We start from the raw sequence: 12,529 nt of genomic DNA on the forward strand, positions 1-12,529 counted from the left end.
CAAGGCCCATTGCAATGGGGCCTGCCCTAGAACGGAGAGGACTGCACCCCAAGCCGGGGCTGTGTAGCCACATTTGAGGCTGGCATTGGGGAGGCTGGAGATCCCCCCTCAACTTCATAGACGTCTGGTAAACGGCCCGATTTGGGGACTAACTGAGAAGGAGACAGAGACAGACACTCCACAGGCCGCCCCTGACAGGAGACCGCCTCAAAGGGAGGGAGGGGAAATGGGAGGGGCCGTCTCGCCCCGCCCCGCTCCTGCCGCACGCTGATTGGATGTTGGAGTTGCGCCCCACACCGCTTGAACCAATCACAAGCACGAGTCGGGGAGGAGGCGGGGCTACAAACCGCTTTTCCACCGGAAAGCGGAAGCGGAAGTGACGTTCGGGGAAGGTGGTGGTGGTGGTGGGGGAAGCAATCATGGTGCCGCTGGGGAGGGGAGAAGCTGCTTCTGCCGCTGTTGCCGGGAACCGCGGAGGTAAAGAAGGCGAAACCAGATCGCGGCCTGGGCTGAGCTGGCGGTGTGGGTGGGGGCTCCCCGGGGACGTGGGATTGAGGCTCTCCCTTCTGAAGCTTTTTTATTTTCCAGGAAAGAGCTATCACAGGGACCCCACCCCTCCTCTCTGTTTCCATGGGAATGGGGGTGCAGCCCCCCCTGTCCTGTGTTTCCATGGAGATCCCGACCCTGCCCCTCGTCGCCCGGTTCGAGCCCCCCCATCTCAGCCTGTCTTAAGGATTTTCCCCTCCTGGGTTGTGGCTCTTCTAGATAGTCTCAGCCTAGCTAGGCTCCTTGTCCAAGACTCTTTTATTTATCCCTTTCCTCATCCTCAAACCTCCTCTCCTGGTCTTCTTGTTGGTTCCAGACAAGTTGAGCCTCCGCCTTGCTCTCCCTCCCTTGGGCCGGGCAGCCTGGTGTGGGGCCTCTGGTGGCGCTTATCTTTTGCTTTTTAGAGGCTGCGAAATGTGCATCTTCCTTGGATTGCGTAAGCCACACTAGGAGGGGTCGGGCTAGCTCCTCTCCCGGATCTGCTGCTCCTTTGGTCTTGCTGGCCCTGGTCAAACTCCCTCTTGACTGGCCCTCCAGGCTCTCTTAAGCCAGAGCAGAAGAGAATGATATAGTAGTGCATGCACGCACAGCCAGACTGAACAACGGAAAGCAATGTGCTGATCATCCTTCCAATTCTTTGTTTGCCTGCCAAACTCACAGTTGACGAACCTGCGTGTTTGCAGGATTAAAAAAAAAACAAAACAGAATCGCTGTTCTTGGAGCCAGAATGCTTCCAAGCTCCACGTTTCTCCCGAGAGAGGGTCTCTTTTTCCCAGAGAGTGTAGCTTCCCATGAGAGTGCGTTTGCAAACCTTCCATTCATTCAGCTGATATCTACTTAACTAGTAGGTACTAGGGAGCTGCACTGGCAACCTTAGAAACAAAAATAAGACTCAGTGTCCTGACTGCAGAGAGCACACAATACAGGCATCACTTCTAGTGAATCTGAGATTGCTGGAGGAGATAAATAGGTAAAGTGATCTTCACTAGGTGTGCTCAGTGTGCTCAGCCTCTTTATCTTTCAAGAAAGGAGAGAACGAATTCATATGTGTTTCCTCTACCATTGTCAGGTGTGGTACTTCCACATCACCCCTATATTGTCCTATAACATCTTTAAGAAAACAGGAATTACCAGTCGCACTTTATGCATAAGAGAAATGAGGCACAGAAAAGTTACCCAAGTAGTAAGTGGCAAAGTGGGGATTATGGGTAGGTCACCCTACCTTCAGATGTCTACTTCTAACTTTGAAGATTCATAGCACCTTACCCTTAAAATGGCTTATCTCTCTTAACTCCTTCTGAGTATTTTGACCAACCTGACTGAAGATTGGTAGTAGGCACATTTGGAAGGTCTTGAGAACTGTTGCTCATTGCGTCAGTTTATTTTTTTTTTTAAACACTGCTTTTTCTTGTAAAAGACTGATGCTTTTTTAAAGTTAAACTTAGTCCCAAGAAAGGTAGCTTTTTCACTCACTTGGCTGCTCTTTAAGTGAGAAGTAAAACGGGTAGACCCTGTGGTTGCTGAGGAGAGAGACCCCTGGGTTCTGTGGTGTGACACTAACTCTGACTTTATTCTGTTGCAGACAGGTCATTATCTTTTCATTTCTCACAATTGGGCTGAGCAAGATTGAACCATGGGGGAACACAGTCCAGACAACAACATCATTTACTTTGAGACAGAGGAAGATGACCTGACCCCCGAAGACAAGATGCTCAGGTTTGTGGAAAAAAACGGACTGGTGCCTTCCTCATCTGGAACTGTTTATGATAGGACAACTGTTCTTATTGAGCAGGACCCTGGCACTTTGGAGGATGAAGATGATGATGGACAGTGTGGAGAACACCTGCCTTTTCTAGTAGGGGGTGAAGAGGGCTTTCACCTAATAGATCATGAAGCGATGTCCCAGGGTTATGTGCAACACATTATCTCACCAGATCAGATTCATTTAACAATAAACCCTGGTTCCACACCTATGCCAAGAAATATTGAAGGTGCAACCCTCACCCTGCAGTCAGAGTGTCCGGAAACGAAACGTAAAGAAGTAAGTAATGGGGTGGTGTAAGGACCAAGAATGGTTTGGAGAATATGGAGTGTCTGGGATTAGGGCCCATATGACTTTGCTTGTTGACAGTATATATGCTTGTGTGTGGGGTGTATGTGTTCGACTACTTTCCGGAACTTTTGGTTTATGTGACCACTTTGAAATTTTGGGAAACAATTACAGTTTTTCAAATATATTAAGTGAAATGGAAACATCACTAAGATATATTTATGTTTTTGGTGTTGTAGTCATTAGACTGCATGTCTTTGAGTTGTGTGTAAATTATTTGTTTTGGAGATGAATGGTGCAGGGATAAGCTTCATTAATTTAATGAATGGTTTAATAGTAGAAAAGGCTAACTTTGGGGGCCAGAGTGATTACACAGTAGGCAGGGTATATACCTTGCATGCGGCTGAACCCCAGCATCCCATATGGTCTCCAAGCTTGCCAGGAGTAATTTCTGGGTACTGAAGTAACCCCTGAGTGCTGCCAGGTGTGTCCCCCATACCTCCCAAATAAAAAATAAATAAAGGCTAACTTTTATAAAGAGACATAAACAGATTATCTAAAATATGTTTTATGTTCATATTTAACTAATGTGAAAAAAAGTAATTCTTGTCACAATTCCTTGAAAACGAAGGCTTGTACTAGTGATTACTAGCAGAATAAAAGATGTGGTTCAGAGGTAGTGACATATTTTATCTAAGAACTGTTTATGGGTCAATTAGAAAAAATAAATCATTAGCAATGACAATGCCAGAAACTCAATATAAGCTATTACCAACAGGCATGAGTTGTTTAGCAAAATATTTTTTCCTTTTGCTGTAATTAAGATCTTGAAACAGGAGAATTTTATTACTCAGTCCAAGGCATATGGCTTTTCCTTTGCTAACCTTGGAATCTGAGAGATAGGAGTCCTAGAGAGACCATCTTGTCCGACTTCCACCCCATGCAGGAACCACTCTACGCATCTTTGACACAACTCATCTGCTCCCTGCTTGAGCACATCCAGAATGATGAGAACACAGCATTTCACAGTTCAGCCTAATCTGTTTGTTGGCCAGCTCTAATTGTTAGAAAGCTTTTACTTCTATAGTGCCAAAATTTGCCTTCCTCAGCTGCTTCCCACTGGTTCTAGTTCTGCCTTTCTGAAAGACAGCAAGTTAAACTCGCATTCCCATCAGATATTTAAGAATCATGGGTCTCTTTTCATGTTCTTTTCTACAGTCTCAACACCTGCTTTTGCTTAAATATCCAAAGCATTTCCCCTAGTTTCTCATTGGCCTGGTCAGCTTTATGTTTTGTTTCCTTTTTTGTTTTGGGTCACACTCAGAGGTGCCAGGACCTATTCTTGACTCGGCGCTCAGGAATTATTCCTGGCACAGCTAAGGAAACCATATGGGGTTCTGGAAATCAAACTCAGGTCAGCAACTTGCAAGGCAAATACCCTACTCTCTGTACTATCTCTGGGCCCCAATTATTACTGAATTTTGTGTACTTTTACTTTAATTTGGATGCTGTTGTACAAAGCTATGTTATATATTTTGTATTTTATTTATAGCACATATTCTTAGCTTATACTGAGAAACTCCTAGAATAGTAGTTCATTTTATTGTTTCATTTTATTGGGGTCACAATTGACTGTACTTAGGGATCATTCATGGTATTGCTGCTCAGGGTCATTCTGGGTAGTGCCAGATGTCAAACCTGGGCTTTCCATTAACCCTATGAGTCCTCCTCGGGGCCCTAGAATAGTGGTTCTTAACCAGAGGCAACTAGCCCTCCAAGTTGCTTTTGTCAATGTTCTGAGAGATTTCTGGGTTTTGTACTGAGAGTACTACTGGAACTTAGTGTTGGGGCCCAAAATCCCGTTAAACATTCTGCAGTTCACAGGACAGGCCCCTTCTTCAAAGAATTATCTGCTTCCCTATGCCAATTGTCTGTATTCTTCTAAGATTTTATTTGCAAAGCAGTGACCCCTGTCTGTATTAGGGAATATAGGGAACACTGGAAGATAAGGATTGAAGAGGCTGTAGAGATGGCACAGGGGTTAAGATGCCTTGCACATGTGGCTGACCATGTTTCAATCCCTGGAGCTGTATCTGGTCCCCTAAACACTGCCCAGTATAGCCCAAACCCATCTCCCACCAAAAAAAAAAAAAAAAGAAAAAAGAAAAGAAAACAGATATCCAAGTTTGAAAGGTAGTGAAAGCATGCTAAAGAATCTTAGAAAATCTGGAAATAATTCTAGAAATAATGGAAAACTGAACTAAGGAGTGATGCGGGTCAAATGACATTTTAAAAAAATGGTTCTGCTGGCATAACTTTATTGTCCAATTTAAATTTGATGTGTCATCATTTGAACCTTAGGAAGAATGGAGACCTTTGGAAAGAATTCAGAAATTCTATTGAATGATAAAAAGGACCTGACCTTATATTGTTTAAATGTATATATTTAAAATTTGTTATTGAGGAATTTGGTATATTAGTAGAGTTTGAAGAATGACCTGAATTGAACTTGCTTCAGAACATTTTTTTCCCCAAATTTGTTGTGTTTCTTCTGTCTCAGGAAGGGGCACAGAGGGGCTATACAATTGGTACAAGGTTGGTTGACTAAACTTCCAAGTCTGGGTTGCAAGTTAAGCAGAGTCCACAGTGATAAATACGTAAAGGCCTCTGCAGGGTGCTCTGTACATGGCTGGAAGAAAATCTGGCTTTGCTTCTTACTCTGGGAATGTGATTCCCAGAATTAAGACAGAAAGAGAAGATAGTTTGATGGTAAAATTTATGAGTTTGGGGCTGAAGAATATCAGAAGGATTAAGGCACTTGCCTTCAACTCAAGCATGTTAGATCCTGGCACTACATATGGTCCCCTGAGCACTGGCAGTTGTCACTCAGAGCCAGAGATAATTATTTTTTTCTTTTTTTTTTTGTTTTTGGGCCACACCCGGCGGTGCTCAGGGGTTACTCCTGACTATCTGCTCAGAAGTAGCTCCTGGCAGGTATGGGGGACCATATAGGACACCGGGATTCGAACCAATCACTTTAGGTCCTGGGTCAGCTGCTTGCAAGGCAAAACACCGCTGTACTATCTCTTCGGCCCCCAGAGATAATTCTTGAGAACTGCTGGGTGTGGCCCCAAACTTCCCCTATCCCCTCCTCAAAAAAATAAAATAGATGTATTTGGTTGGCATACACTTATAGTCTTTGGGGGAAATGAAAGTGAACTAATTGGGAAACCCTTTGTAAACTTGAAAGTGGCATTTTTATTAAAAAAAAAAAAAGAGTCTAGGATTAGAAATAAAAAGGGCAGTGCTGAGAGTTCAAGCTGTTGGCCCAGTGCTCATGGGAGGAGTAAAAGTTCACTCAAGAATTTGAGGGTTAGAAAAGAGAAAGAGGAACCAAAGGTCACATAGTGAAAGAAATGGTGGAATGCAGTGTTGTGGAAGTTTAGGCAAAAGAGATTACAAGTGTGACTGTTTCTGTGACCCTACAGAAGGATTGAGGGATGGAAGAAAAGTCACTAGTTCTGCTATCACGAGACTTAAACAGGACTCCAGAGCTTCTCACTTTCAGAGCAGGCCAAGTAAATGAAAAATTAAAATAAATAATAATACATATTAAAATAAATAAATAATAAAATAAATTAATTAAAATAAATTTTAATTTAGAGATCATCTGGTTGTTCCTGTCATTAGATTTTCAGGAGAGCACCAGGGGCTAAATCAGATTTGGATTTGAAAAGTGAGTGACTAATGAGGAAACCGGCAAGAAATATCATATTTGTTTGATTTTGTGTGGGGGTCACACCCAGCAATGCTCAGGAGTTATTCCTGGCTCTGAACTTGGGAATCACTCCTGGCATTGCTCAAGAGACCGTATGGGATTGCTGGGTATTAAACCCAGGTTGTCTGCGTGCAAACCAATTACCCTTACCCGATGTGGTATTTTTTGGCCCTGGAATAAATAATTTTTTTTGGGGGGGGGGCCCACACCCCCGACAGTGCTCAGGGATTAGTTACTCCTGGCTATCTGCTCAGAAATAGCTCCTGGCAGGCACGGGGGACCATATGGGATGCCGGGATTTGAACCAACCACCTTAGGTCCTGGGTCGGCTGCTTGCAAGGCAAACGCCGCTGTGCTATCTCTCTGGCCTCGGAATAAATTTTTTAGCACAAAATTTGGACATGACTTACAGTCTAAACTTTGAGCCATCTTCAGTTAATGATTACTTTGACAAAGTATTTCTAGAGCAAATGTTAGGGAAGCATTAAGAAATCAAGACAGAGATTTATTGTTAAAGGATTTCTCTGAGCTTTTAAAATAACTCATCCAAGGAAGGAAATGCAGAATTCCAAATGTTTTGAACTTGGGAAATCTTTTCTTTTCAGGTCTCATTTCCAGGGAATCATTGTTTTTGTGGAGCATGTTTTTGGGAAATGCTGATCTAGGTAGAAAAGTAGAAGATTATAAAGAGGGAATGATTATGCAATCAGTGAATCAGTGATACTAGCTGTCATACTCCCACTTCATACATGTTCCAGCCTTGTTTACCATTCTTGTCCTAAGTTCCTGGTGATTTTATTGATTGGAAAAAGTTCCAAATATTACAGGCACCTTTTGCAGCCTATTTTGGATTTAGTTCACACTACCTCTCTATTGCATTTTTCTAGTCTATCTATAAAATCTACATGGAAGATCCTATACATCATTTCTTTTTATTTTATTTTATTACTTTTTTTGGGGGGGGGGGGAGGGTCACACTTGGCAGTGCTCAGGGGTTACTCCTGGCTCTGCACTCAGAAATCACCCATCAGGCTCTGGGGACCATGTGGAATGCCAGGATTCCAACCACTGTCTGTCCTGTGTCGGCTGTGTGCAAGGCAACTGCCCTACTGTTGTGCTATCTCTCCAGTCTCCTCTATACATCATTTCTAAGATTATATGAGATTGGTTTGGGATCAAGGTTGAGGTAGCAGTATCTTTCCATGTAAAAAAATTTAATTGACTTGTATGCAGCCGACACAGATTTGATCCTTAGTACCACATATAGCATATTCCCCCCTATACCAGCAGCACCAGGAATGATCCTTGTGCCCTAGATGTGGCACAAAAACAAAAAAATCCATTTGCCTTGACTTGAAGATGCCAGTGCTTATGACTATTAGATACACTCTGCATGGGCTCCCACACTCTGCATGGGCTCCCCTGTTTTCCACCCCCACTTAAAAAAAAATACCTTGGTCTTTTTATTCAGTATTGTGCCCAGGTGTTACTCTTGAGAAATCAAATCTTTGCTAACTAGTTAAGTCTTGGCTTCCTAAGTAGCTTATTTTCTGAGTCAGATTTTAGCCTGATTTTCCTGTTTACCCTTGATTGTTCCATTGTTTTTCGTACAGTGTATAGTTGTGTTACCTGTTTGCTTCATTTTTTTTTTCCTCCTTGTGCTTGACTGGGTGCAAAAATAGACCAACTAGGGGGCCGGAGAGATAGCATGGAGGTAAGGCATTTGCCTTGCATGCAGAAAAATGGTGGTTTAAATCCTGGCATCCCATATGGTCCCCTGAGTCTGCCAGGAGTGATTTCTGAGCGCTGCCGGGTGTGACCCAAAACCAAACCAAAACAAAACAAAAATAGGCCAACAAGAACTTTGTTACTGATTCTGTCTTATGCTTTCACACAGCCAGTGAAATTCTGACTCCTAATTTTACATATCTTATTCTCAAACTTTTATTTTTTGCCCTATTGTGTTTGTTTTACTACTGCCTGATAATTTGTAGCTCTGAGAAATTTCCAATTAAAGTAATAATGTAATTCTGCTCAAGATTGACAATATTTTTTGTTTGTCATGCCTAGCGACACTCAGGTTACTCCTGGCTCTGCTCAGAAATCACTCTTGGGACCATATGGGATGCTGGGGATCGAATCAGGGTTGGCCACGTGCAATGCAAATGCCCTACCTGCTGTGCTATTGCTCCAACCCCCCCCTTTTTTTTGGTCATGGTTTTTGGGTCACACCCGGCAGTGCTCAGGAGTTACTTCTGGCTTTGAGTTCAGAAATCACTCCTGGCAGGCTCGGGGGACCATATGGGATGCTGGGATTCGAACCACTATCAGTCCTGGGTAGGTTGCATGCAAGGCAAACACCCTACCACTGTGCCTATTATTTTTTAAAATATTTTTTTCTAATTTGGGCCTTCCAAATAGTGCTCAGAGGGCTCACGATCATGCCTAGTAATACTTGGTCAAGTAGGCAAAATGGTTCGCTAATGGGTCCAAGTGATACTGTGCTGCTCAGGCTGAGTCTGGGTTTACTAGGGGATCTACTAGGGATCTGGGACACACTATGTTACTTGGGGGAACTTCCAAGGTGATACCCAATAGTGCTGGGGGTGCATATCGTTTTGAGGATTGAGCTGAGGACCTTGAGTGTCAAAGACACATGTGCTTCAACTCTTTGAGCTATTTCCCTGGCTTTAAAGATAAAAAAAAATTTTTTTTTGGTACTGGGGCTTAAACCCTATCTCCTACATGCAAGATGTACACTGAGCTATATCCCTGATTCTTAAGAAGACAGATTTTTACTCTAGAGTTTCAAAGCCTTTTTGCACTGTCCTTTACTTTAGAAGACCCAGTCCAGTGTCTTTTCTTCATATCAGTCCCTTAGATAGTGATTAATCTGATAAACCTTGAGAAGCTGCTGACTCTTGGAGGTTACCTGCTTTTAGTCTCTGCAGGCAAGGGCTGCTGCATTCTTCCTAAACTCCTCAGAATTGCCCTTCAGAGTGAAGACAGTCAGACTGTTTCTGTTGAAAATCCTAGTGTTAACAATCTATTAAGTCTTTCCAGAAGCTTTTACTTAATTGACTATGAGCTTTTGTCTGATGTCTAGGATACAAAACAATAGGCCCTGCTCTAAGGATTTTTTTAAAAAAACCTTTTTGATTGATTGATTGATTGATTGGTTGATTTGTTTCTGGGCTACACAGCTCAGGGGTCCTCCTGGCTCTGCACTAAGAAATCGCCTTTGGCAGGCTGGAGGACTGTATGGAATGCTGGGGAACTGGGTCCCTCCCAGTTAGGATGCTTGCAAGGCAAACGCCTAGGGCTGTGCTGTCTCTCCAGCCCCTGCTCTAAGGGGTTTGGAGTCTAGTAAGAAGCCTGCTGGAGGCTGGCAGGGAGATATTCTGTAGGTTTTCTCCTGGCAGAATGCATGCTCTCCCAAAGCACACTCTCCTTCCTGTGCACGCATGCTTACATAAACACACACACACACACACACACACACACACACACACACACACAAAGAAACAGTGATAGTCACATCAGTCATCGGCACCACCTTCACTGATACCTGACACAAGGTGACTTTATGTCCATTTTGGCTTGCTGTCACAGTGCTGCAGAATTAAGAGGTCTCAAATTCTATTTTTTGTTTGCTTGTTTTTGGGCCATACCCAGTGACGCTCAGGGGTTACTCCTGGCTATGCACTCAGAAATCACTCCTGGTTTGGGGAACTATAAGGGAACCTGAGAATCGAATCCAGGTCTGTCCTGGGTCAGCTGCGTGCAAGGCAAAACGCCCTTCCACTGTGCTATCGCTTCGGTCCCTTAAATTCATATTTTTATGTAGCTTTTATGGTGGGTATTGCCATTTACTTGGTATTATAGGACTTTGGGAAAATAGATCAAATTTCAATGTCCCTTTTTCTTTTCTTTTTTCTTTTTCTATTTTTTTTTGGGGGGGGGAGTCACACCGGCAGAGCTCAGGGGTTACTCCTGGCTCTACGCTCAGAAATCGCTCCTTGGGGCCAGAGAGTTAGCATGGGGGCAAGGTGTTTGCCTTGCAGGCAGAAGGATGGTGGTTCGATTCCTGGCATCCCATATGGTCCCCTGAGCCTGCCAGGAGCGATTTCTGAGCGTAGAGCCAGGAGTAAGCCCTGAGCGCTGGCAGGTGTGACCCAAAAACAAACAAAAAATCTCTACCTAGCTCCATGCTATCTTTCCAGCCCCAATAACCTTTTTTTCTTTTTAATGTTAAGCTTATTCTTTCATATGTGTTTGCTTTAGGACCACACCTGGATATAATCAGGAAGGACCCCTGACAATACTTGAGGGACCATAGAGTGATACTAGCAATTTGAACCAGGACTGTCAGGATGTAAGACCTTAACCCCTATACAATCTCTTCAGCCAGCCCTAAGTTTATTCTTAAATTGCTGCTTCTGTGATGAGGAAAGGGATCATTTGGAGCCAGATTCCATTTTTTTGTTTTGTTATATACTATGTGGTATTGGGCAAGCTAGTCTCTTTTATATAAAATTGAAATAAAGGTGCCGGAGAGATAGAGGTAGGTAGGGCATTTGCCTTGCGTGTAGAAGGATGGTGGTTCAAATCCTGGCATTCCATATGGTCCCCCAAGCCTGCCAGGAGTGATTTCTGAGCGTAGAGCCAGGAGTAATCCCTGTGCGCTGCCGGGTGTGACCCAAAAAGAATTGAAATAAAAATACCACAATGCATTTAGTAAGAAATTTATACCTATATAACTATGCAATAATGTATGTATTTAAAATTTTGCATGCCTAGGGCTTTATGGTTTAATGAGTATTTCCTTTTTCTTCTACATTGTTTTGTTTTTTTTTTTTTTTTTTTTTTTGGTTTTTGGGCCACACCTGTTTGACGCTCAGGGGTTACTCCTGGCTATGCGCTCAGAAGTCGCTCCTGGCTTGGGGGACCATATGGGACACCGGGGGATCGAACCTCGGTCCGTCCTAGGCTAGCGCTGGCAAGGCAGACACCTTACCTTTAGCGCCACCGCCCGGCCCCTTCTACATTGTTTTTGAGTTATGGAAGTAATCTCCTTATTAAGAGGTCAAAATGGTCTTCATTAGGAACATTTTTGAGAAACATTTTACTCTTTTGTTTGTTTGTTTTTGTTTCTGGGTCACACCCGGCAGCGATCAGGGGTTACTCCTGGCTCTATGCTCAGAAATCGATCCTGGCAGGCTTGGAGGACCATATGGGATGCCGGGATGCGAACCACCATCCTTCTGCATATAAGGCAAATGCCCTACCTCCATGCTATCTCTCCAGCCTGACAAACATTTTCTCTTAAAAGCAAGGTCATAGGGGCTGGAGAGGTAGTACTTTGGGTAAGATACTTACTTGCTTTTCATGTGACTGATCCAGGTTTGATTTCCAGCATCCCTGAGCCTTCCAGAAGTGATTCTCAAGTACAGAGCTAGGAATAGCCATGAGCATTATTGGTTGTGGCTAAAAACAAATAAAGTGGGGCCAGAGAGATAGCATGGAGGTAAGGTGTTTGCCTTGCATGCAGAAGGATGGTAGTTCAAATCCTGGTATTTCATATGGTCCCCGAGCCTGCCAGGAATGATTTCTGAGCATGGAGCCAGGAGTAACCCCTGAGCACTGCCGGGTGTGACCCAAAAAACCAAAAACCAAAAAAATAAAAACAAAGCAGTTATAAGTTTTGGTTAGGATTGAGCTCAGACTACTGAAGTCTTGGTAATGCCTAATTAGATGAACTGTATTACAAACTGTATAGCATGTGAACCATCATTTATAAACTGGTTTTTGTTCATTTGTTTTGTTTTTGGGCCACACCCAGCAGCGCTCAGGGACTACTCCTGGCTATCTGTTCAGAAATAGCTCCTGGCAGGCTCAGGAGACCATATGGGATGCCGGGGATTCGAACCAACCACCTTAGGTCCTGGATTGGCTGCTTGCAAGGCAAATGCCGCTGTGCTATCTCTCTGGCCCCTATAAACTGTTTTTTGACTAGGGAAAACAAACCCAGGATCTCGATATATGAAGCATGTGCTATACCAGTGAATCACATATGTTTCATTGATTTTTGGCTCTATCGGGTCAAACCTGGGGGCTCATAAGCAAGGCAAGTGCTCTACCACTTAGTTATATCT

At 43.6% G+C, this 12,529-nt stretch overlaps 1 protein-coding gene across 1 annotated transcript in view; it reads left to right on the forward strand.

Moving 5' to 3' along the window:
* Positions 1 to 413: 413 nt before the first annotated feature.
* Positions 414 to 12,529, forward strand: part of MTF1 (metal regulatory transcription factor 1) — a 47,359-nt gene continuing 35,243 nt past the window's right edge. The window contains exons 1-2 of the mRNA XM_049774717.1: positions 414 to 477; positions 2,129 to 2,587. Of these exons, the coding sequence (XP_049630674.1) occupies positions 2,180 to 2,587 (408 nt within the window). The 5' untranslated portion in view covers positions 414 to 477; positions 2,129 to 2,179. The remainder of the gene's footprint in view (positions 478 to 2,128; positions 2,588 to 12,529) is intronic.

This window comes from Suncus etruscus, chromosome 6, assembly GCF_024139225.1.
Source record: "Suncus etruscus isolate mSunEtr1 chromosome 6, mSunEtr1.pri.cur, whole genome shotgun sequence".
In the NCBI taxonomy this organism is placed as follows: domain Eukaryota; kingdom Metazoa; phylum Chordata; class Mammalia; order Eulipotyphla; family Soricidae; genus Suncus; species Suncus etruscus.